Below are 23,253 nucleotides of genomic sequence, written 5' to 3'. Positions count from 1 at the left end.
ACTTGATCTTGGTTGTGGAGATCTGTTCAAAAAATGCAGTTCTCTCACAGTGGGGAAAGAGTCAGACTCGACAGCCTCTGAGATCCTTCCAGCTCAAGGCCTATTGGATTTTATCTCTGTCTCGATAGGGATTGTGGCATAATGATGTCAGATGCTGTGGATTTATTCTCCTTAACTGTTTTTCTCTGTTATAAAAGAAGACGCCTTGGGTTGGAGTGGGTGAGGAGAAGTGTAGTTAGTGGGGGTGGGACATGATGGTGTTATAAAAAAAACCAAAAACATCAATAAAATACTAACTATTCTGACTAGCTAAAAACATTTTTTTAAAAAAATCCTATTCTCGTGGCTTCCTTCCTAATTTCACCTTCCTCAAATAGCCTGGCACCAGCCACCCCAGCAGAACTGTGGAGGCGATGGTGGGGTGGGGGTGGCGCTGCTGCACTGGTGGATGGATGCCTCCCAGAGGAGTCTTCTGGGCCCTGCCCACATCCTGTCTGTATTGTCTTCTCTTAGCTTCATTTCTGATTTCTCACTAGACTGAAAGAGACTTTGAAGCTCCATTTATTTTGTCTTATCTAATTTTTGGTCATTTCCTTGCTCCTTTGTGTCTTTTTTTTTAATAAGTTGTGTTTTGTTTAAGGAGAGGCCAACATGTGTCACTGATGAGTAGGCTGATAGTGGGAGGGGAGGTATGGGGCAATCTGCTCTTAGTGATAGGAGCAAGGTCCAAACCAGGAGCCAAGCAAGTGGAAAGCAAGGTTGGTAAACCCTGGTAAAGGCCAAGTTGGTACCAAGGGTTTTTCAAAGTGCCAAAATGTTGTGTGTGTGTGTTGGTTGGGGTGGGGTTGGGGAAGAAGGAGTCAAGTACAGGAATAGAGATTTGGGCCAAAAGGTCAATGTCTAATAAGGAGGTAAGATACATAGGATCATAGATTTAGAGCCAAAGCTTGAAGGCCCCAGGTAGTAAGTGATAAAGATGGAATTGGAGCCAAGTCCTTTCATTCTGTTCCAGCCACTCTTCCTGTATTCTGCATGAATTGCTGGGCAGCCAGTTGCTTCAACCTCTCTTTCCAGAGTTTTGGTGACTGAATGCATTCTCTTACTGTAGTCGAGGGCCCTTTTCGTTCTCCCCCACTGTCCCTCTGGAGGTGGGAGCATGAGTCCTTTCCACTGAGTCACTGATGTAGGGTTAGAGTCAGGGTATTGCCTTCAAACCAACTTAGTATTCTAGGGTCAGGGTCAAGACATGCCCTTTGTATGTTGTCTAACCCCATTAGATTGTAAGGTCCTTGAGAGCAGGACTGTTCTTTTTTCGTATTTTGTGTTTGTATCTCCAGGGCTTAACCCAGTGCCTGGCACTTAGTGGGTGCTTAATGTTGTTTGTCTTTTGTTCCAAAGAGGACCGATGACATCAGAAGTGAAGTCTTGACCTGTGAGTGAATCGGATGTGAGTGAAGTAGAGTTGCACAAAGTTGTCAGCCTCACTCTGTCCTTCAGGGTCATTGATATCCAGTGGCAGAACGAAAGTCAGGGTGACTGGTGATGGCTCAGGATGACTTTGAAGACTTTGGTGTCTGACTAAACTCTGAGCACTCCACAGCTCCTGCTGCAGGCTCCTTCACAGCCACTGGAACAAATTGTTCTCATCCACCCATTCCACCGGGGGAAGTCTGCACATGCTTGGGGTAGACACCCCCTTAATTACTGATAGGTTTGAGGCCCGTCAGTTACCCTCGACCTGGTTTGGCCTGTCTGTTGAGTTGGTTTACTGAGGTGAGCTGCCGTGCATGCTATGGTTTCTCCTAGCCACAGGTGCTTAATAAATGTTTATTGGCTGACTGACATCAGCCTAGGCTCACAAGCTCAGAGATCGTTGTCTGAAGCGAAGTAGTCACAGCAAAAGGGATTTGCAGTTAGGAGCCAAGGAGTTCACGAGGCAGCTGCCAAACCAAGATTAGACCCAGAAGATTAGAGTTCATGCGGATGGGCAAGGGGGATTCAAACTCTGAGGCAAGAGCAAGTTAGGGCTGGAAAAGCAAACCTCTGACAAGTGGGAAATAATCCTTAATTATCAGCAATGTCTCCTCCATGTGTCCCTGAATGCGCAGACCACCTGCTTTCTCCCTGGGCCCAAACAGAAGGCCATGGAAACCTCGTGTACAAAGGCGAGGGAAAATAAGGTGTGAAGTAAGGTGGCATGGGGAGGACAGGATTGGGGAAATGGCAGGATGACCGGTCTGGATGTAATGGAAGGGCTGCATTGAGGAATGAAGGACGTGAGTGGATGTGGAAGAGCCAAGGCTTCACCTGGAAAGCCCAGCCTGCCTAAGACAGCCACTCTGTGGCAATAGCAGCTTGAGGAACATCATCCCGGCAGCTGTTCGAAGGTGACCTAGAACTTTCATTTGCCAGCTTATGGAAACTGATGGTGTAGATGCTGATATGAGGAGCATCACAGTCCTGGACAAGGCCGACCTCTGAAAGCATGCTGCCTTTTCCCTTCGCACTAACTCTCGTGCTTCTTTTTTCTCCTTTCTTGGCAGGTGGTCATGAAGACTTTGCCAAGATGATCGACGAAGCTGAGCCCCTGGGGTACCCTGTGGTGGTGAAGAGTACTCGAGGACATCGAGGTTAGTGCTCCTTAATGTTTGGCACCCCCAGGAAATTCACTGGCATGCCTGGGAATTAGGGGGAGAAGCATTCAACGCTCGTACCCAGCCCATTTTAAGTGCTAAATAAATGCTCATTGATTGCCTAATTTTTTTTGCAGTATTTAATGAACACTTAAATATCTGTGTGGTATTATGGGGAATAGAAAAGAGAGAGGATATGGTTCCCACTGTAGATGAGTTTAAAGGCTGGCCGAGAAGCCAACATCAGCATTCCTGGAATATCAGGAGACCAAAACTCAGGCAGTTCATGGTCAAATGCATAATGAAGTAGTGCAACCTTGGATAAATTCCTTAACCTCTCCAGGCCTCAGTTTCCCCATCTGTAAAATAAAGGAGTTGAACTAGATGGTGTCTGAGGTCACTTTCAATGTCTATGATCCTAGTTAATCACACCAATAGATGTTTTATTGTTGTTGTTTAGTTGTTTCAGTCGTGTCCAACATTTTGTGACCCCATTTGGGGTTTTCTTGGCAGTTACTGGAGTGGTTTGCCATTTTCTCCAGTTCATTTGACAGATGAGTAAACTGAGGCAAATGTGGCTAAGTGACTTGCCCAGAGTCACACCGCTACTAAGTGACTGGGACCAGATTTGAACTCACAAAAATGAGTCTTCCTGACTCCAGGCTCAGCACTATTCACTGTGCCCCCAGCTGATAAACATCCATGGAGTGCCTGTGGTATGTGGGACCCCTGTCCTTGGTGCTAGGGAGACAACTCAATTGTCACGGGATCACTGAATCTCAGAATTGGAAGCCAAAGGGAGGAAGACAGATTGGCTATTTAATTCAGCCCATTCCTGGATGAGAACTCCCTCTGCAGCATTCCTCCAGGGAGGAGGAAGCTGTACCACCCGAGGCAGTGCATTGATTGCATTTGGGGATGGCTCTCATTGCCAGAAAAGCTTTTCTTTGCTTCCAGTTTCAGCCTGCCTCTCTATGCCTTTTCTACCAGCTGCTCCAAGTTCTGCCTTCTGGAGCCAACAGAATAAATTGAATCCCTGTTTCAGATGTCATCCCTTCAGATACTTGGGGATTTCCCTCATGTTCCCCCCTGAGTCTTCTCTTTCCCAGGTTGAACTTCCCTGGTTCCCATAATCTGTTCTCCCATGGCGAACTCCGAGTCCTTCATAAGCCTGGCTGCTCTTCTCTGGATGCGCTCCAGTGTATTGGTGTCCTTGCATCATGTGGCATTGAAAACGGAACACAGTATTCTGTATGTCTGCCCAGAGCAGAGTGCAGCAGCGCTGTCTCCTCTTTATTTCTGAAAGCTGTCTGTCTTACTTTGGCTCAAGACTGCCATATTACACTGCTGACTCATGTTGCGCTTGCAGTCTATTAAAGCCCTCCAGATCTTTTGCAGATAAATCGCAGTCTAGCCTGCCTCCCCAATCTTTTACCTAAGAAGTTGGTTTTTTGAACCACAATGCAAGACCTTATTCTTATTCCTATTAAATTTATCTTATTCAGTTCAGATTAGCGTCATAACCTGCAAAGATCTTTTTTGAATAGTGACTGTCTCCACCATGTTTGCTATCCCTCCCAACTTCAGGCAGATTTTATAAGCATGCCACAAAAAGCCTTTATCTAAATCTATTAAACAACACCAGGTCAGACTAGCTCCCTAGGGAGACCTCTTTCCAAGTTGAACCAGAGATGATCACTTTTCGGTCTTGGCCCATTTACCCATTTCTTAAATCCATCAATTTTACTGTCATCTCACCCACAGTTGTCCTTCTTTTCCACAGGAATAGCATGAGAGACTTTATCAAATGCTTTGCTAAAATACAAATAAACTATACCCACGGTCTTACCTTGATCTACCTTGCTCCTTTCAAGGGAGGACGTAAAATTTGTTGGGCATGACATCATCTTGCTGAACTCTTTTAAATCCCCATTTCCTTTCCTGAGTGTTTGCCAACCATCCCTTTATTAAAACACTCTGGATTTTTGCCCAGAATCACAGTCAAGTTCACTGGCCTGTAGTTTTCAGTTCTCTTTCATTTTTTAGAAAATTGAGCCAAGGTGGGCTCTTCTCCAATCTTGCAATACCTCACCGATTTTTAAAACATCACTGATAGTGACTCGGCAGTCACACCCAGCACCCAAAGATGTAGTTTATCTAGCGACTTGAACTGATCAAGGGCAGCTAGGTAAAGCTTTCTGTGTCTCATTTCCCCGTTAGCCATTTTTGCTTTTTTTCCTTTTCAGTGCAGAGATCATTCTTCCTGGCCAAAACAACAGAAGCAAAATAAGCTTCAAACAGTTCTGCTTTTTCTTGATCATCACTAGCCCATCCACCCCAAGCAGAAACTTCATCTCATCTCTGATTCTCCTCTTATCTTCAATATATTTTTTTAAAATATTCATTTTGAAATTAAATACTTAAAAAATACAAAAAAAGAACATTTCCATATACACAGCACAACATAAAAAGGAGGATTCACTATAAATACCATGAATTTACATTTCATACTGTTTACTTTGTTTGAAAAACTACATAATAAATACTATTCATCATTTTCAAAGCTCCACTACTTTCTATGTTTCCTTCTACATTTTCTTTTATTCAGTTTTTTCTCTGGAGGCAGATAGCATCTTTCTTCATAGGTCCTTTGTAGTTAATCTGAGTATTAATGATAATATTATTTCATGCAAGTCTTTCCATGTTTTTCTAAAATCCATGAACTCATCATTATTTATAGCACAGTAGTATTCTATCACAATCGTAGACCACAACTTGTTTAGCCATTCCCTAATTGATGGGTATCTTTGCAGTTTCCAGTTCTTTGCCACCACAAGGAGAGCTGCTATAAACATTTTAGAACACATAGGTTTTCCTTTTTCCCTAATCATCTTGGAAAGCAGACGTAATAGTGGTATTGCTGGGTCAAAAGGTATGGACATGATTAATATTTCTGTATAAGAAGATGAATTAAAAAAAGAGTGAAAAAAGAAAGTGAAAAATAGCAGGCTTCAGTCTGGATTCAAATAATATCAGTTCTTTCTCTGGAAGCAGACAGCATGCTTCATCCATCATTAATCCTTTGAGATTGTCTTGGATCCTTGTATTGCTGAGAATGGCTAAGTCATTTACAATTCTTTATCATACAATATTGTTGTTACTGTATACAATGTTGTCCTGGTTCTGGTCACTTCACTTTGCATCAGTTCATGTAATTCTTTCCAGGTTTTTCTGAAATCATCCTGCTTGTCATTTCTTATAGCAGAAAAATATTCCATTACAATCATATACCACAATTTGTTTACCCGTTCTCCAATTGATGGGCATCCCTTTATTTCCAATTCTTGGCGACCACAAAAAGAGCTGCTGCAAATGTTTTTATACATATAGATCCTTTTCATTTTTCTTTGATCTCTTTGGGGTATAAACCTAGTAGTGTCATAGCTAGGTGAAAAGGTATGCAGTTTTTTAGCCCTTTGGGCATAGTTCCAAATTGTTCTCCAGAATGGCTGGACCAGTGCACAACTCCACCAACAATGCATTTGTGTACCTATTTTCTCTCATCTTCCCCAGCATTTGTCATTTCTAATATGTGCCTCAGAATTACTTTAATTTGAAGTTCTCTAATCAATAGTGATTTGGAACATTTTCTTCATATGACTATAGATAGCTTTGATTTCTTCTGGATTAAGTTATTATTAAAGCTAATCAATAAATTATTAGCCACTCTGATTTTGGTAGAGAAATTTATAATAAATTTTTTTTATAATTGAAGTCCCCCATTATCCCTTCATCATACCTCTATATTAAGCTTGGGACCTGTTTACCAAACTCTTCAACTCTTTCTTCTGTTTGACCACATAATCTATGCTATCCTCTGGTTACAATAATGGTTTCTGGGTTGACCTCCGTTGATTTTCTCTCTACTGGTGAAATCCACCATTGCTCCCCACCTCAAGTTCTTCAGTTTCATCATGTGAATATACCTTTTTAATACACAGCTTCCTAATAAAAGTCTCAGTGCAGTTTTAAGCTTTAATAGCTTAATAAAGCTTTAATCATTTTGGAAGATTCTCATTCATATCTTGAATACATTCTTAGTAAGATAGAAAGTCGCTCTGTTAGTCTTCAGGAATTTAGTTTGGTTAGGGATATCACCCAACAAAGGACATGAATAATTACAGATCAAGAATGTGACTATGTGATTAAAGAGAGATCAAGTGTCTGGAGTCAATCTGAACTCAGGTCTTCCTGACTCCAGGCCTAGCTCTCTGCACTGTGGTGCCATCAGTGACTTAGGACCAGTTTTGCTGGAAAAAATGGAACTCCTTAGAAGAGTTGTGAAAGAATCAATTCAGTGATCCTTTACTGAGCACCTACTGTATTTAATAAGGTCCTGTGAGCTTTGGTGCATTCTGAGCTAAACAGAATTTGTTTACCCAGGATAATAAGAAGTGCTCATTGGGGGTGAGTGGGGTAGGGAGGGGGGCAAAGCCTTCATGCAGAGACGGGAACAGTTAGGAAAGTTCCAAGTGAATCCAAGTAAGCTCTTTGAGCTCATCTTCATTAAGCCATGTTGTTCTCTAACAGTGAAGCTTTCAGTGCAGCAGTTACTTGGCCGAATGATAGTATTCTATTCTGCCCAGCCATTGAGGCCTTTGCCATTGGGGTTGAATTCATTGGGAGAATAAATAGGGGCTAGATACAGGGAGCATGAGCTATGCTCCAGCTCGTGTTCACATTGTTCTGATTCCAAGAAGGGTTTCCTCTTTGGTATCAAGAACATGTGCATGATGGGGTCAGCCCAGCCCAGAGATCAGCACATCCTTATGAGAGAAGACATCAGTCCAGGATATCAGAGATCAAATCGTTTGGAGGGGTGGGCTCTCATGAGGAAGGGACATGAGCTGGCACCTAAGTCTGTGTGTGGTCATCTTGTCACTGGCTGGTTCCCCTGGTATCTGTTTGACTTGACACACTGCTGCTTGCTTCCAGAGCTCCAGAATAGACAAGACAAAGTAGCACTTTTGTGGCAACTCTCTCGAGAAGATACCACCACCCTACCCTTTCCCTTACTCTGAGGGGCCTTGAGCCTAAGGGTATCACACTGAGCCATAGAGGATTTATAAGGGTGACACTTAGAACACCCCAAAACAACCATCACCCACCTGGTTTACTTACATCAAAGTTCTGCTCTCTTTCATGCTTCTACAGCATTCAACTTAGCTGTTGTCAGCTGATATGACCAGTCTTTTAGTATCAGGGGTTTACTGCCACAAATCGATGAATCAGCAAGAATCTACTGAGCACTTTGAGCCAGGCTCTGGGCTGAGTGCTGGGGAAGTGAATGCAAAAAGAGATAGGATCCCTACTTCTTTTTTTAATTAAATTTTATTTTATTTTAATCAGCAAAAATTTATTCTCTCTCTTTCCCAATCTACCCTCCCCATTTGAGAATGAAAGAAAAATAAACCCCGTACTACAAATAGTCAAGCAAAACAAATTTTCACATTGGCTGTGTTTAAAAGAAACAATTTTTCCCCCTGACTATAAGTATTTGTAGCAAAGGTTTTGTTTTTCTTTTCATTCTTAGTTGGGAAGAATGGATTGGGAAGGAGAGAAGATAATTTTTTTCTGATAAATGAATGAGTGATTAAATAAATAAATGTGTGTATACATGTATATATAGGTGTGTACATATATGCACATATATATCTTTATATATGTATATATGTGTGTGTATGAGTGTGTATATATGCATACATATGTGTGTGTGTATTTTTTGTTTGTTTTTTTCCTGTACCCTGAGTCTCTCACCTCTTCATCAGGAGGGTATTATAGCATGTTTCATTGTCAGTCTTCTGGAATCGTGGTTAGTCTTTAAGCTTATCAAGGTTCCTAAGTCTTTCAAAGCTTTTTGTCTGCAATATTGCTATCACTGTATAAATTATTCACTTGGTTCTGTTCACTTCACTCTCCATCAGTTCATACGAGTCTCCCCAGGTTTCTCTGAAACCATTCCCCTTGTCATTTCTTACAGCACAATAGCAATCCATCATGTCTATATACCATAACTTGTTTAGCCATTCATCAACTTGTAGGCCCTACCTCAGATTCCAGGTCCTTGCCATCTCAAAAAGAGCTAAAAATATTTTTGTACCCCCCTCAGGTTGATTTGTTTTTGCTTAGGACTGATCCCTCCCCTCTAATGCATCTTTCTTCCTTCTCCCCTTTCCCTCCTATTTCCTTGTTGAGTGAAATTTAGGTCTGTATCCAGCTGTGTGTGTGTATTCTTACCTCATTCGACTAGTTCAAATGAGTGAGGTTGAAGTTATCAGCTTCTCCTTCCAACCCCTTTCCTCTCATTCTTATCAATTTCTACCTGTGTACCCCATTTAAAGGAAGAATTTTCATTAATCTTTGTTTCCCTTCCCTTCACTCAGTGTATTCTTCTTCCTTCCATTCCCATTCTTCTTTTAATATCATCAAGGTATATCAGAACCACTCCCAGACCTTCTGTTTAATTAGACTCCATCTGTAACCTCTAATGATAATGGGGTTCAGGCAGAGCCAAGATGGTGGCTGGAAGCAGGGATTTGCATGAGCTCTCCCCCAGGTCCCTCCAAACCCATAAAAAATGGCTCTGAACAAATTCTAGAACTGCAGAACCCATGAAATAACAGAGGGAAGCAGGGCTCCAGCCCAGGACAGCCTGGATGGTCGCAGGGTAGGGTCTATCCCATGGAGCTGGGAGCGGAGTGGAACAGAGCCCAGTGAGAGCTGCACCTGGACCAACCAGACCGGGAGCCAGGCGGAACAGGCCCTAGCACCCTGAATCAGTGAGCTGTGGCAGTTACCAGACTTCTCAACCCACAAACACCAAAGACAACAGAGAAGGTTAGTGGGAAAAGCTTCTGGGACAGAGTGAAAGGAGTTCACGGTTCAGCCACCACCCCAGGGGCAGCGGAGGTGGTTCAGCTCTGAGGACTACAGCTGCAGTTGCTTCTGGCCCCAGGCCCACGTGGTGGGAGGAATTAAGTGGCAGATCAGAGCAGGAGTGCAGAGCCAGCTTAGATCTGAGTCCGGTCCAGGTTGGTGGTTCTTGGGGGAGGAGGAGCACTGCTGTGGCAGAACTGGCTATGTAGAAATAGCTCTGAAAACAACAGCACAGCCCCTCAAGCTTGGGACAAAGTACTCTATACTCTACAAGCAGTCATACCCTGACAAAAAAATCAAGGGTCAAGTAAGTTGGCTCAGAACATAGCCAGGCAGCACAAACAGACTCAGATTCAGACTCAGACTTTGGAATCTTTCTTTGGGGACAAAGAAGGCCAAAACACACAGCCAGAAGAAGTCAACAAAGTCAAAGAGCCTACATCAAAAGCCTCCAAGAAAAACATGAACTGGTCTCAGGCCATGGAAGAGCTCAAAAAGGAGTTGGAAAAGCAAGTAAGAGAAGTAGAGGAAAAATTGGGAAGAGAAATGAGAGTGATGCGAGAAAACCATGAAAAACAAGTCAATGACTTGCTAAAGGAGACCCCAAAAAATACTGAAGAAAACAACACCTTAAAAAACAGACTGGCTCAAATGGCAAAAAAGCTCCAAAAAGCCAATGAGGGGAAGAATGCTTTGAAAGGCAGAATTAGCCAAATGGAAAAGGAGGTCCAAAAGACCACTGAAGAAAATACTACCTTAAGAATTAGATTGGAGCAAGAGGAAGCTAGTGACTTTATGAGAAATCAAGATATTATAAAACAGAACCAAAGGAATGAAAAAAATGGAAGACAATGTGAAATATCTCATTGGAAAAACCACTCACCTGGAAAATAGATCCAGGAGAGATAATTTAAAAATTATTGGACTACCTGAAAGCCATGATCAAAAAAAGAGCCTAGATATCATCTTTCAAGAAATTATCAAGGAGAACTGCCCTGATATTCTAGAGCCAGAGGGTTAGTAAAATCGAAATTGAAAGAATCTACCGATTGCATCCTGAAAAAGTTCCCCAAAAGAAAACTCCTAGGAATATTGTCATCAAATTCCAGAGCCCCCAGATCAAGGAGAAGATACTGCAAGGAGCCAGAAGGAAACAGTTTGAATATTGTGGAAACACAATCAGGATAATACAAGATCTAGCAACTTCTACATTAAGGGATTGAAGGGCTTGGAATATGATATTCTGGAGGTCAGTGGAGCTAGATTAAAACCAAGAATCACCTACCCAGCAAAACTGAGTATCATGCTTCAAGGCAAAATATGGATTTTCAATAAAATAGAAGACTTTCAGGCTTTCTCAGTGAAGAGACCAGAGCTGAACAGAAAATTTGACTTTCAAACACAAGATTCAAGAGAAGCATGAAAAGGTAAACAAGAAAGAGAAATCATAAGGGACTTACTAAAATTGAACTGTTTTGTTTACATTCCTACATGGAAAGATGATGTATATAATTCATGAGACCTCAGTATTAGGGTAGCTGAAGGGAATGTACATATAGAGAGAGACAGAGGGCACAGGGTGAGTTGAATATGAAGGGATAATATCTAAAAAAAATAAAATTAAGGGATGAGAGAGGAATATATTGAGAGAAGGAAAAAGGGAGAGATAGAATGGGGTAAATTATCTCACATAAAAGTGGCAAGAAAAAGCAGTTCTGTAGGAAAGGAAGAGGGGCAGGTGAGGGGGAATGAGTGAATCTTGCTCTCATTGGATTTGACCTGAGGAGGGAATAACATACACACTCAATTGGGTGTCTTACCCCACAGGAAAGAAGGAGGAAGGAGATAAAAAAAGGGGGGACAATAGAAGGCAGGGCAGATAGGGGGAGGAGGCAATCAAAAACAAACACTTTCGAAAAGGGACAGGGTCAAGGGAGAAAATTGAATAAAGGGGCATAGAATAGGAAGGAGTAAAATATAGTTAGTCTTTCACAACATGAGTATTGTGGAAGTTTTTTACATAATGATACATGTGTGGCCTATGTTGAATTGCTTGCCTTCTTAGGGAGGATGGGTGGGGTGGAAAGAAGGGAGAGAATTTGGAACTCAATGCTTTAAAAACATTTGTTCAGAAAAAAGTTTTTGCATGCAACTTGGAAATAATATATACAGGCAATGGGGCATAAAAATCTATCTTGCCCAAAAGAAAGTAAGGGAAAACGGTATGGGGGGGAGTGGGGTGACAGAAGGGAGGGCTGACTGGGGAACGGGGTAACCAGAATATATGCCATCTTGGAGTGGGGGGAGGGTAGAAATGGGGAGAAAATTTGTAATTCAAACTCTTGTGAAAATCAATGCTGAAAACTAAAAATGTTAAGTTAAAAAAAAACAGAAATTAATAATGATAATGGAGTTCAGAGGGGACACATAGCTGCCTGTGTTAGAATGTAAGCAGCTTATCCTGGTTTAGTCTCTTGTGATTGTTCATTCATGTTTACCTTTTTATGTTTCTTTTAAGCCTTTTTTTGTGCTTCAGAGTTTCTGCTCAGCTCTGGTTTTTTCATCAGGAATGCTAGGACATTCTCTATTACATTAAATGACCATTCTTGGAATATTATTTCCAAGCTTTCCACTTTATAGTGGTGACTGCTAAATCATATATTATCCTGACTGTGAACCTGGTTTTATCTCCTTGGTACTTGAATTCTTTCTTTCTGGCTCTGCAGTACTTTTTCTTTGGCCTTGAAGCTCTGGATTTTGGCAATGATATTCCTGAGAATTTTCATTTTGAGTTTTTTTTTTCAGGAAGTGACCTATGAATCCTTTATAGTTCATTTTTCACTGTTTCTAAGAGGTCTAGGCAGTTTTCTTTTATGATTCCTTTTTTGGTCATGGTGTTCAGGTAGTCCAATGGTCCTTAATTTTTTTTCTTCTTGATCTGTTTCCAGTCACTTGTTTTTGTTATGAAAAACATTACATTTTCTTTTATTTCTCCCTATCCTGGAATGCTTCCCCTGGGTATAGATCCCCCTCCTCAGTCTACCCTGGATCTGTGACCCAAAACTGGGTAATGAGTGACAAAGCTGCAGTTGATGCCTGTTCCTACACCCTTCACAAGGTCATGATGTCCCAGTATGGGTCTGGGACCTCATCTTGTCCCAGTGCATAGTCTTAGTCCTCTTTCAGCCCCTGGGCATTGTGATTCTCTTCATGGCATGTTCCTGGCCAGACCCCATCCCCAGTGTCCATAGACCTTACTTTCTGTCTCTTAGCCCTATGACCTGGGTGGGAAAAAGGACTTCTGTGATTTTTTTTCTTGGATTTTCCAATCAGGATTTGTTCTGGCATGTTTTCTGGATCTCTTTGGAGGAGTTTTGTTGGGGGGAGCTTGCTGTGATTTTCTTGCTACTCCACCACAACAGTGCCCCTAAATTGAACATAATATGCCAGATGTGGTCTGACCAGAATACTGGTGAGATTATTACCTCCCTAACTCTGGACACTTGGCTTCTCCTAATGCAATTTTAGGATATTATTAGTTTGGGTTTTTTGGCTACCATATCACATTGTCGAACAAATGAGATAACATATGTAAAACTTGGCCCGAAAGAAGAGATGATAAGATACCCTTGCAGAGGCGGAAGTTCCATGGGTGTGGAACCAGGCACAAAATAACAGATTTTTTTGATATGTGAATCAATTTTGCTGATTTTTTTTCTCATTCTTTTCCTTCCTTTAAAAAAGTCCTTTGTTATAAAGGATAGCTCTCTGGAAGAGGAGAAGGGAAGGCAATAGAGGGAAATCTGTGCATTGTTAGAACAAAAGTTAGCAATTAAAATGTGGTTTTTTTTTTTTTTTTTTAAGAAAAAAGAAGCAATGTTTCCCCCAGAGGCCAGCAGTCAGTTCCTGGACCTTGAAAGGAAAGAGGGCTGTAGTTCTTTGGGTCCTAATTCCTTGTATTGTGGAGTGTTTCTGGCATACAAGCTATTTTCCTCATGCTCAAAATCAGTTGCTTCCACCGCTTCCCCAAATCTTCATTATGGTATAGAGGTGTTCCTGGGTCCTGAGTGAGGAGGACCAGCCAAGTCTGGTCATCAGAGGTGGACTTCCTAAAGTGCCTGTCAAACTGTGAAGGCATTCTAGGTCATCCTGGTAGGAGGAGTCCCTGTATGATGGTGCAGTAGATAGAGTGCTGACCTTGGGGCACAGAAGACCTGACTTCACATTCTGCCTCAGATGCTTCCTGGTTGTGTGAGCCTGGGCAAACCTCAGTTTCCTCATCTGTAAAATAGAGATAGTAAGAACACCTCCCTTGCAGGATTGTTGAGAAGATATCTATAAAGCAGTTTACAAACCATAAGGCACAATAGAAGTACTAGCTATTATGATTATTAAGTCGATAAAGAAATCAATAGAAGAGCTACACTTCTATGAAAATCAGAGGAAAGCCCAGGAGGGCAAGGTTCACCAACATGCTAATGAAAACCTAGTCAGATGAGTGGGAGGCAGATTAGGGACAGCTCCAGGTGAGGTTTAGGAAAGATCAGATGAGGAATGAAGAAGCCTCTGAGAAGCTTAGGTGGACACAGGCCACAAATGGTTGCCTTCATTATCTTTTTTGTGTGTCTTTATTTTTCTTTAAGGAAAAGCAGTTTTCCTCGCCAGAGATAAACACCACTTATCAGATATCTGCCACCTGGTCCGTCATGACGTGCCCTACCTGTTCCAGAAATATGTGAAGGAATCTCACGGAAAGGATATCCGCGTCGTGGTGGTGGGTGGCCACGTCATCGGCTCCATGCTCCGCTGCTCCACGGATGGGAGGATGCAGAGCAACTGTTCCTTAGGTACCATCCCGTAGCCTATCCCAGAGGGTGAATCGCCCCTGTCCTCATCACAGAAATGCATTCTCAGTATTAATCCCTGTATCATGGCTGGATTTTGGCACTGGGGCCAGCTATGGCTGCTCAGGTGTTAGGTTGGGGTAGGGATTTTTTCTCTCCTGGTTTTGGGCTGGGTGTGTAGGAGTAAGGTGTGCTTATGTAAATATCCGTGACAGAATCCTGCCAGCTGATAAGGGACTGTGCATGGCCAGGGAGCTGTGAAATGTCAGCAAGCCAAATTTAGCTGAGGCATTTAGAACAGCCCACATCAACCGGTCTTAGATCTGGTCAAGCGCCATACCAGTAGAAAGGCATGGCAGCACTCGACTAAAGAGAAAGGGTTACCCTCTTGGAGTTTATTTGACCCAGATCAAATTATTCCCAAGTGGGTTAGGTGCTGGCCAGATCCCTACTATGGCAGCACTCATTGAACTGTTAACATAAATGAGGGAAGGGCCAGAAGCCAAATTCTTCTCCTTCTTTACGTCTGTCACAGCAGTGACATTCAGTGGCAGGAACCCTGGGGGCTTTTGGAGGCCTGTGAATATCATTTCTCTCCATTGACACAGTAAACAAGCAAGACAAAGCACACAGAAGTCATAGTATCTGTCTACACAAAACAGATAAATACAATGTTCTTTCTTTGTGAAATACCATGGTATAGTGGGGAAAGCACCAGCCAGGTGTCAAAATAACATTAACAAGGACAGCAACAATGATATTTGCTGGCACTTTTATGGTAGCTCTAAGCTTGTGTGTGTTACACTCTCGCTTCACAATAAGCCTTTGAGGATGGCACCGCACCATTTTACAGGTAAGGAAACTGAGGATCAGAACGGCTAAGGGCATTTCCCCAGGCCTAGATAATAAGTGTTAGAAGTAGGATCTGAGCTTGGGTCGCCCCGACCCCAGGGTCAGCGCTGTACCCTTTATGCCACAGTGTGTCCCCACCCAGAAGGCTCTGACTCTCGGCTCCAGTTTGCTAGTTGTGCGACGAGGTGGGTCAGCCTCTCCCGGCCTTAGTGTCCTCATTTGTAAATTCGTAGCAGGTTGTTCCATGGAAAGCGCCTTGTGAGACCTTAGCGCTCTGTAAGTGAGCTATGGTTCCTTTTATTTTCTTAGCTTTCAATCTGTTGGTTTCCTTTTTTGACACCGTTTTGGGAAGTTCTTGGAAAAAGCAACGGTTTTCAGATTTTATCTTAGATTAGTGGGTGACCTTTAGTAGCAGATAGTAATCCTAACAATGATGATAATAGCTCACATTCATATAGTGCCTACTGTGTGCCAGGCACTGTGCTGAGTGCTTCACAACTATTGTCTCACTTGATCTTCACAACCACACTGGGGAGGTAGGTGCTATGATTATCCCCATTTTACAGATGAGGAAACTGAGGCAAACAGTGACCTGCCCAGGGCCACACAGCTACTAAGTGTCTGAGGCTGGATTTGAACTCAGTTCTTCCTAACTCCAGGCCCAGCACTGTAGCCACTGCACCATCTAACTATCTAGTAAGGTAATTCAAGGGCATTTAAAGTAGAGAGTGAATCGCCCCTATCCTCATCACAGAAATGCATTCTCAGTATTAAATAGATGCCTTTATTAATTAGTAATATGAACAAGTAACTTTAATGACTCAGATATACCAACACCAATACAAAAATACCCTGAAGAGTTCAGCAGGGCATGACCTCGGAGCCTGGGAGGATGCCTCATAGCCTAAGATAAGATCCGAACTCGGACGCTGGTAGGACCTCAGCGGGTCCAACAGAGGAGGAAACCGAAGCCAAGGGGGCGATGATTGGCCCAAGGCCCTTCAGGGAGTAAGCCTCATCAGAGGGGCAATTCGGGTCGGCCCCGAGGGGCGATTCAAACCTAGGACCAGTGGCTCCAGAGCCAGTCCTGATTGCATTGTTCCAGAATAAGTGGAGTGATGACATGAGCTGGAATCCTATTTCCACCCCAACTCTGTGACCTTGACAAGTCCCATGAACCCTTCTGAGCTGCTTTACTCTCTTCATTTGCAGTGTGAAAACGCTGAAATAGATGATTTCTAAGCTATCTTCCAACTCTAAATCTTGGGTTCTTTTGGGGAGGGTGTCCCATTATTTGGGAGGAATGTGCTCTAGCAGCCGCTCTGAGCTTGAGCCCATTCTCTCAGGCTCCAAGTGGGTGGGGGCAGGGGGGGGGGGCGGTATCCCGGCACAGGGATCTATGCTTGCATTCCTCTGCTTGCTGTATCTTCTCAGTAAATACCCTTTTTCTCAGACTAGACCTCATGTCTGGAATGTTCTCCATTTTTATTTCTGCCCCTTAAAATCACTAATTTCCTTCAAAGCTCAGCCCAGGTACCACCTCTTAGGTACAGCCTTTCCTTAAAACCCTACCCACCAATTGTTAGTGTGCTCTCCCTCTCGAAATGATTTTGTATTTAATAATAACTAATAATAATAGGTAGCATTTATATAGTGCTTGAAGGTTCGCCTTCGCCATATGCAAATGTTACTTCGTTTGACCCTCCCAACATCCCTGGGAGGCAGGTGCTTTTATTATCCCTGTCTTACAGATGAGGAACCTGAAATGGAGATTCTGACTTGTCTGGGATCACACACCTAGTAAAGTGTCTTAGGTGGTATTTGAACTCAGATCTTCCTGACTCCAGGCCCAGCATTGTATCCACTGGGCCACCTAGCTGCCAGATACATTTCTCTGTGTACCAATTGTAGAATGCAAGTTAAATAGGTTCCTTGAAGGCAGAGATTGATTTCCTTTCCTTTCCTTTCCTTTCCTTTGCTTTCCTTTCCCTTCCTTCCTTCCTTCCCTTCCCTTTCCCTTCCCTTTCCCTTTCCCTTTCCCTTTCCCTTTCCCTTTCCCTTTCCCTTTCCCTTTCCCTTTCCTTTCCTTTCCTTTCCTCTTTTCTTTCCTCTTCTTTACTTTAACTTAAAAAATTTTAGTGATAGGTTTTGTTTTTACATCACCTTCATTTCTGAATAGATCCTTCCCTTCCCCCTTTCATGGACTCATTCCTTGCAAAAGAGTAGAAAAAGAAAGGAGGAAGCAATCCAGCAAAACCAACAGGGTAACTGAATATGGCAGTAAACGGATGCATTAGTCCTTATCTGTAGTACCCCTACCTCTATAAAGAAGGAAGAGAGAAGAATTGTCTCATCTCTTCTTACAGACCAGCCTCGGTCAATATAATTACCTGATGGTCAATTTATTTTGGGGATGGTTGTTCATTATGCAAGGACTGATTTTCATTTGTCTTGGTATTCCCAGTACCTAGGACAGTGCCTCTGCACTTACTAGGTGCCTAATAAATGTTTTAAATTGAATTGAATAGACAGTACCTACCATGGAGGAACTTAGAAGATGATAGGGTCTAGGGCTCAGAGTTCTAGTCTGGTTGGAAAGACAGGATAATATGACAAGAGAGCTTTCTTCTTACTTTTGTTGAGAATTGTGGGGATATGTTGTTATTGTACATTTAAAATATACTGTAAGAGTGTGGTTATTAGGCTTTGGTTAAAGAGTCCCACCTCTCCCCTGAGAATAGCTGAGTGATGAGTCATGGGCGAGAACCAGAGGAAGTAGGTGAAGGTGCTAACCTGAGCTGCTTAGAGCTCAGTCTTTTGCTGGGCTCAGGGTGTGTCTGTTATCCTGATCCACAAGTAAATGGCGGACTAGAGATGATATTCCTGTAGGGCCTCCATAGGCCCCCTAGAAGGGAAACATGGTCTCTGAAACAGGAAGAGCCAGAAAATGTTTCAGGCTGGCTGAGAAAGCTGATCCAGAGCTGGTGACCTTTAGGGAAAGACATTCTCTGTCATCTCAAGGCCACATGGCCCCTCAGGAGACTAAATGGAAATGGTAGCTTAAGACAGTCAGTCTATAAACATTTATTAAGCACCTGTTATGTGCCAAGCACTGTGCTGAGTGCTGTGGATTCAAGGAAAAGACAGTCCCTGCCCTTGAGTAGCTTATAATCTCATGGGGTAAGGTGTAAAAATAAGCTGAAGGGAATGAGCTGGGGTACCAGGTGTAGGGGCATGATGAAGATGGAAATGACGAGGAGTCTGCCTAGTCCTCCTCCTTCAGAGATTCTGGGAGGGACTCTCCAATGTCCACTCTCCACCCTCTCTAACTAGAGAGAGGGAGAGGCCCAAGGGGCAGAGGGTACTGAGGAGGTATCAGCTGCAGAATTGACTTGATCTTGCAGCAACATGAATTTCTGGAGATAATGGTAAGTCTAGGTGAACAGCCCCGTGAGAACTATACTATTCACCAGATAGTACAGTCAGCCCTAACAATTAGCCAGTGAAGATGTCTCAAACAAACTTAACAGGAAGGAGAGAAGTGGGCCAGGGGCTTGCATCATCAGGCTCTCCAGGAGTTAGGAATTGTGGCAACTTCAAGAACAGAGAAGGATGAAATGAAAGCCAAAGGAAGAATCTTACAGAGAATTGCCTTCCTCATCCAGGAGCCCAAAGAGAGGCTGCGGAATGGAAATAGGGGTCCAAGCTGAGAATGTCACCTGTCCGGGAAGTGGCGTCCACTTCTCCCCTGCCTCAGACTACCTCACATTACAAGTCTGAAAATCTTTGACTGACCCCCCCCCAAACAATTCCAAAACCTTTCCCTGGCAGAGTCCCTCCTTGGTTGCACCTCAGTCCATATTGTTGGCATACTGTCTTTTCATATATTTGTGGCCCCCTTGGTGTTTCCTCTTTGAAACCTTCAGGATGCTTTTGCATTTCCCAGAGGATTGAGTATATATTATATCCACGGTGGCAGATGAGGACTATATTGGCTGTAACAGTCTAGGGAAATCAGAGACCCTGCAGTGTGGGAGCAGGAGCACACAATGAGTGAGAAGAACTTAGCAGAGGCAAGGGCAGGGCTGGAGGTGGACATTGGTCTCTTCTCACCTTCTGTTTGTCTCCTCAGTCATCCCTACATTAATACACAAAGTAGCACATACATGCCAAATAAGTGATACAGGCCTTAAGGAGCTTAAAGGAAAGATTACAGTGGGTTTGGTCAAAGAGTTTATAGAAGAGATTTGTAAGGGCCTGTTGCCCAGCAGGCCCAATATCTGAGGCAGGAGGCTTAGAGATCCATGTTGGCACATGAACAGCAGCCCCCAGGGACAGGGAACATCAGCCTCTGCAGTGAAAAAGACCGAACTTGGCACTCCTCGCCTGGCGGGTTTCTTAGTCTTGTATGGACTGAGCTGGCAGCTGGTCTAACTGCAGGACTCAGCCCTGAGATCTTGGCTTTCTGTAGACACCATAGTGCAAAACCAGGCCTACTTGTCAGCTTATCCTCACTCTCCTCCCACTCTTCTTCTTCACTTAGGCAGGGATGGGGGTGGGAGGGGAAATTGGCCCTAAAATTTCTTATTCCTGCCTTTGGCAGACTATGACAAATTCTGGAAAAGCATGGGGTTAAGAAGAGCACTCCAGGAAGGGGACTAAGTACTTTATCATAGAACCATCCTCCCTCTTTGTCTCTGTCTCTTGGCTCCCCTGGCTTCCTTCAAGTCCCACCTAAAATCTCACCTTCTACAGGAAGTCTTTCCTGATCCCCCTTAATTTTGCTGATTATTTCAAATTCGTCCTGTGTGTAGCTTGTCCGTACATTATTTGTATGTTGTTTCCTCCATAAGCTTGTGAGCACTTTGAGAGCAGGGACTGTCTTTTGCCTTTTTATGTATCCCTGCTCTAAGCACAGTGCTTGGTACATAGTGGGTGCCTAATTAAAATTTATTGACTGACATCTAGTCCACATTATCTGAACAAGCATCATCACTACAACCTAACAGACAAGTGGTCATACAGCTTTTGCTTGAAGACCTTCAAAATGGGGGCACCTATCTACCTGCCTGTCTGTCTACCTTCAGGTGCAGCCTGTTTCCTTTTGTTAGGAATTTTTTTCTTGACCTCCAGCCTAAATTTACCCCTTTGAAGCTTCTGCCCATTGCTCCAGTTCTCTTATCTGGGACTAAACAAAATCAATCTAATCCCTTTTCCACAAGATCACCCTTCTGCCAAGGCAGAGATGGGTTGGGCTGGTAGGAGACACTAAGTTTGGTTCTAAGTTTAGATCTGGTGTTAAATAGATGCAGGATGTACCCTTAGTTTACCCATCTTTAAAATAAGAAAATTATCCTCAGGCAGAGATGTTTTTAAATGAAACATTCAAAAGTGAACCATTTTGGGCTCCAAAATAGGAAATTATCCTCTGCATCCTTGGTAATTAAAAATGGTATTTGGAGCTCACCTTTTATATCACAGCCACATCCTGTAACTTGGTTAGAATTAGACCTGGCCATGCTGTCCCTTCACTGTGCCCACATGGAGGCCTGTGGGACACTGTTTTGCCTCTTAAATCACCAAATAGAATCCATTTTTTGCACTAGTGCCCAGACGCTGGTACAGTTTTGCCATGTCACTTACCTTGGTGTGATCCCTCAAACTGACAAGAGAGTAAGCCCCTGTAGGCCTATTAGGTCAGGAAAAGACTTTGTTGGGCTTAAGGCAGCAGCTTGTGGGCCTCAGAATTTGAAGATTTTTAACAGTATTAGTGAGGCCAATGCTCCTCTGAAGTCCTGCTCTGAGGCTGGAGACTGGGTTCTTGAGAGCTATGCTGGGGACCAACCAAGCTGGAGAATAATAATATTAATATTGATGATAATAATAATGTTAGCTAGCATTTATATATCACAAAGGTCTCAGTTTTCCTAACCACAGCCCTGAGAGGTAGGTGCTATTATTAGCCCCTTTTTATAGGTAAAGAAACTGAGGCAAACTTGCCCTGGGTCACCAAGCTAGTAAATGTCAGAAGCCAGATTTGAACTCATGTCTCTGACTCTAGGTTAAGCTTTCTATTTACTGCTTTACCTATCTGCCTCTTGAAAAGCTCCCAGTTCAAGGCCAGGGATGTATTCTCTCTCTCTTTCTTTCTCTGTCTCTGTCTCTCTCTCTGTGTCTCTCTGTCTGTTTCTCTATCTCTCTGTGTCTCTGTCTCTCTCTGTCTCTCTGGCTCTCTCTATCTCTCTCTCTGTCTCTGTCTCTTTGTGTCTCTCTCTGTCTCTCTCTGTGTCTCTCTCTCTCTCTGTCTCTGTGTGTCTCTCTCTATCTTTCTCTGTGTCTCTCTGTCTCTCTCTTTGTCTCTGTCTCTCTTTGTCTCTGTCTCTCTCTGTCTCTGTCTCTGTCTCTGTCTCTGTCTCTCTCTGTCTCTCTCTCTCTGTCTCTCATATCTTGCATATATGCCTGTTTATGTTCAGCTCTGCTCACCCCCAAGAGAATTTAATATCTGTGAAGGCAGAGATTTTTTGCTTTTTCTTTGTACACCAATCATATAGCACAGTGCTTAACACATAATTAGTAATTGATAAATGCTTGCTTGTTGACTGAAGACCAGCCTGGCTAAGTGCAGAGAGGCTCATCATCCTGAAGGGTTTTCCACTGAGGAATCTCTTCTGGTGTAGAGCAGCTCATTGCTTATTGATGCATAGAGGGGTTGAGATCAGTATCAGCAGATGTACCCACATGGATGAAATCAAATAATTTTTGAAGTATTAGGTGAAAAGTATTAGGCTGGACTTGGGGTGGGGGCCTGGGTTCAAATCCTGGCTCACTACTTATTACCAGTGTGACTTGGCCCAAGTCACTTCACCTCTCTAGGCCTCAGTTTCCTTATCTGTAAAATAAGGGGGCTAGGCTAGGTGGCCTCTAAGGTCCCTTCCAGCTCCAGGTCTGTGCTGCCATACTTCTTTTATTCTTTGAAGCAAGTGAAGCTGAAGAGCTTCACTTGAGCCAGCAGTAGCAAACAGCTCTGAGGGTCCTGTGCCTGGCCCCTCTGTAGGCCTGGGGCTTTCTGCTGTACCAAAATTTCATCCATCTCTGTCTCTCTCCATCTATCTCCATAAATGGGTCACTTCCTTATGTTTGGAAATGGCGTTTGTCAGTGTTATTGTTATGTCAATGTGCTTCCTTTGCAGGTGGCGTGGGTGTCATGTGTCCACTCACTGAACAAGGCAAACAGCTGGCCATTCAGGTGTCCAACATCTTGGGCATGGATTTCTGTGGCATCGACCTCCTAATCATGGATGATGGCTCCTTTGTGGTGTGTGAGGCAAATGCCAATGTGGGCTTTGTTGCGTTTGACCAGGCGTGCAACCTGGACGTGGGTGGGATCATCGCCGATTATACCATGTCCCTGCTCCCCAGCAGGCTTACCGGGAAGATGGCCCTTCTCCCAGGAGTGTCTAGTGCCAGTGAGAAGAGCGAGCCAGAAGGATGTGCTTCAGCCCAGGCCGGCCCAGAAAACATTTACATCACCAACAGCGGCTCTACATCCAGTGAGAGTGAACCAGAGTTGGGAGAAATCAGGGATTCTTTGGCAAATACGGCCAGGGCCCAACCCCCTTCACTGCCAGGCCCCAGCTACAATATTAACAACATGATTGCCTCAGAATTAAAACTTAAATGAATTCAGCTTTTGAATATCATTTAAACCAAATCCTGCTGCTTCCCTGATAGTTTTGAATGAATAAGATCTTGACTAATGTGTGTTCATTTGCACAGAAAATAGGAATCCCATCTGGGCACTTACTCACTTTACAGTATTCTTTCTAATGACGATTTAAGAAAATTGCTTGGCTTTGTGGTTTGTACAAAGACTAAAGAATGCTCACTGAGAATAACATCCCAGCTGATGAAGTGGAGCTCGGTGCCTGTGTTACGGACACTTGGCTATTAAGTGCTAGCAGCCGACTGCCAGGCATTGAATCTCTATG

General features: G+C 43.3%; 1 protein-coding gene across 1 annotated transcript in view; it reads left to right on the top strand.

Annotated features, from left to right (window-relative positions):
- Positions 1-23,044, top strand: part of RIMKLA (ribosomal modification protein rimK like family member A) — a 59,404-nt gene extending 36,360 nt beyond the window's left edge. Inside the window, exons 3-5 of the mRNA XM_036747674.1 lie at positions 2,544-2,630; positions 14,213-14,416; positions 22,456-23,044. Of these exons, the coding sequence (XP_036603569.1) occupies positions 2,544-2,630; positions 14,213-14,416; positions 22,456-22,946 (782 nt within the window). The 3' untranslated portion in view covers positions 22,947-23,044. The remainder of the gene's footprint in view (positions 1-2,543; positions 2,631-14,212; positions 14,417-22,455) is intronic.
- The last annotated feature ends 209 nt before the right edge of the window (positions 23,045-23,253 follow it).

This window comes from Trichosurus vulpecula, chromosome 2 (assembly GCF_011100635.1).
Source record: "Trichosurus vulpecula isolate mTriVul1 chromosome 2, mTriVul1.pri, whole genome shotgun sequence".
Classification (NCBI taxonomy): domain Eukaryota; kingdom Metazoa; phylum Chordata; class Mammalia; order Diprotodontia; family Phalangeridae; genus Trichosurus; species Trichosurus vulpecula.
Note: the sequence above shows the minus strand (reverse complement) of the source record. Positions and strands in the feature narration are given on the sequence as shown.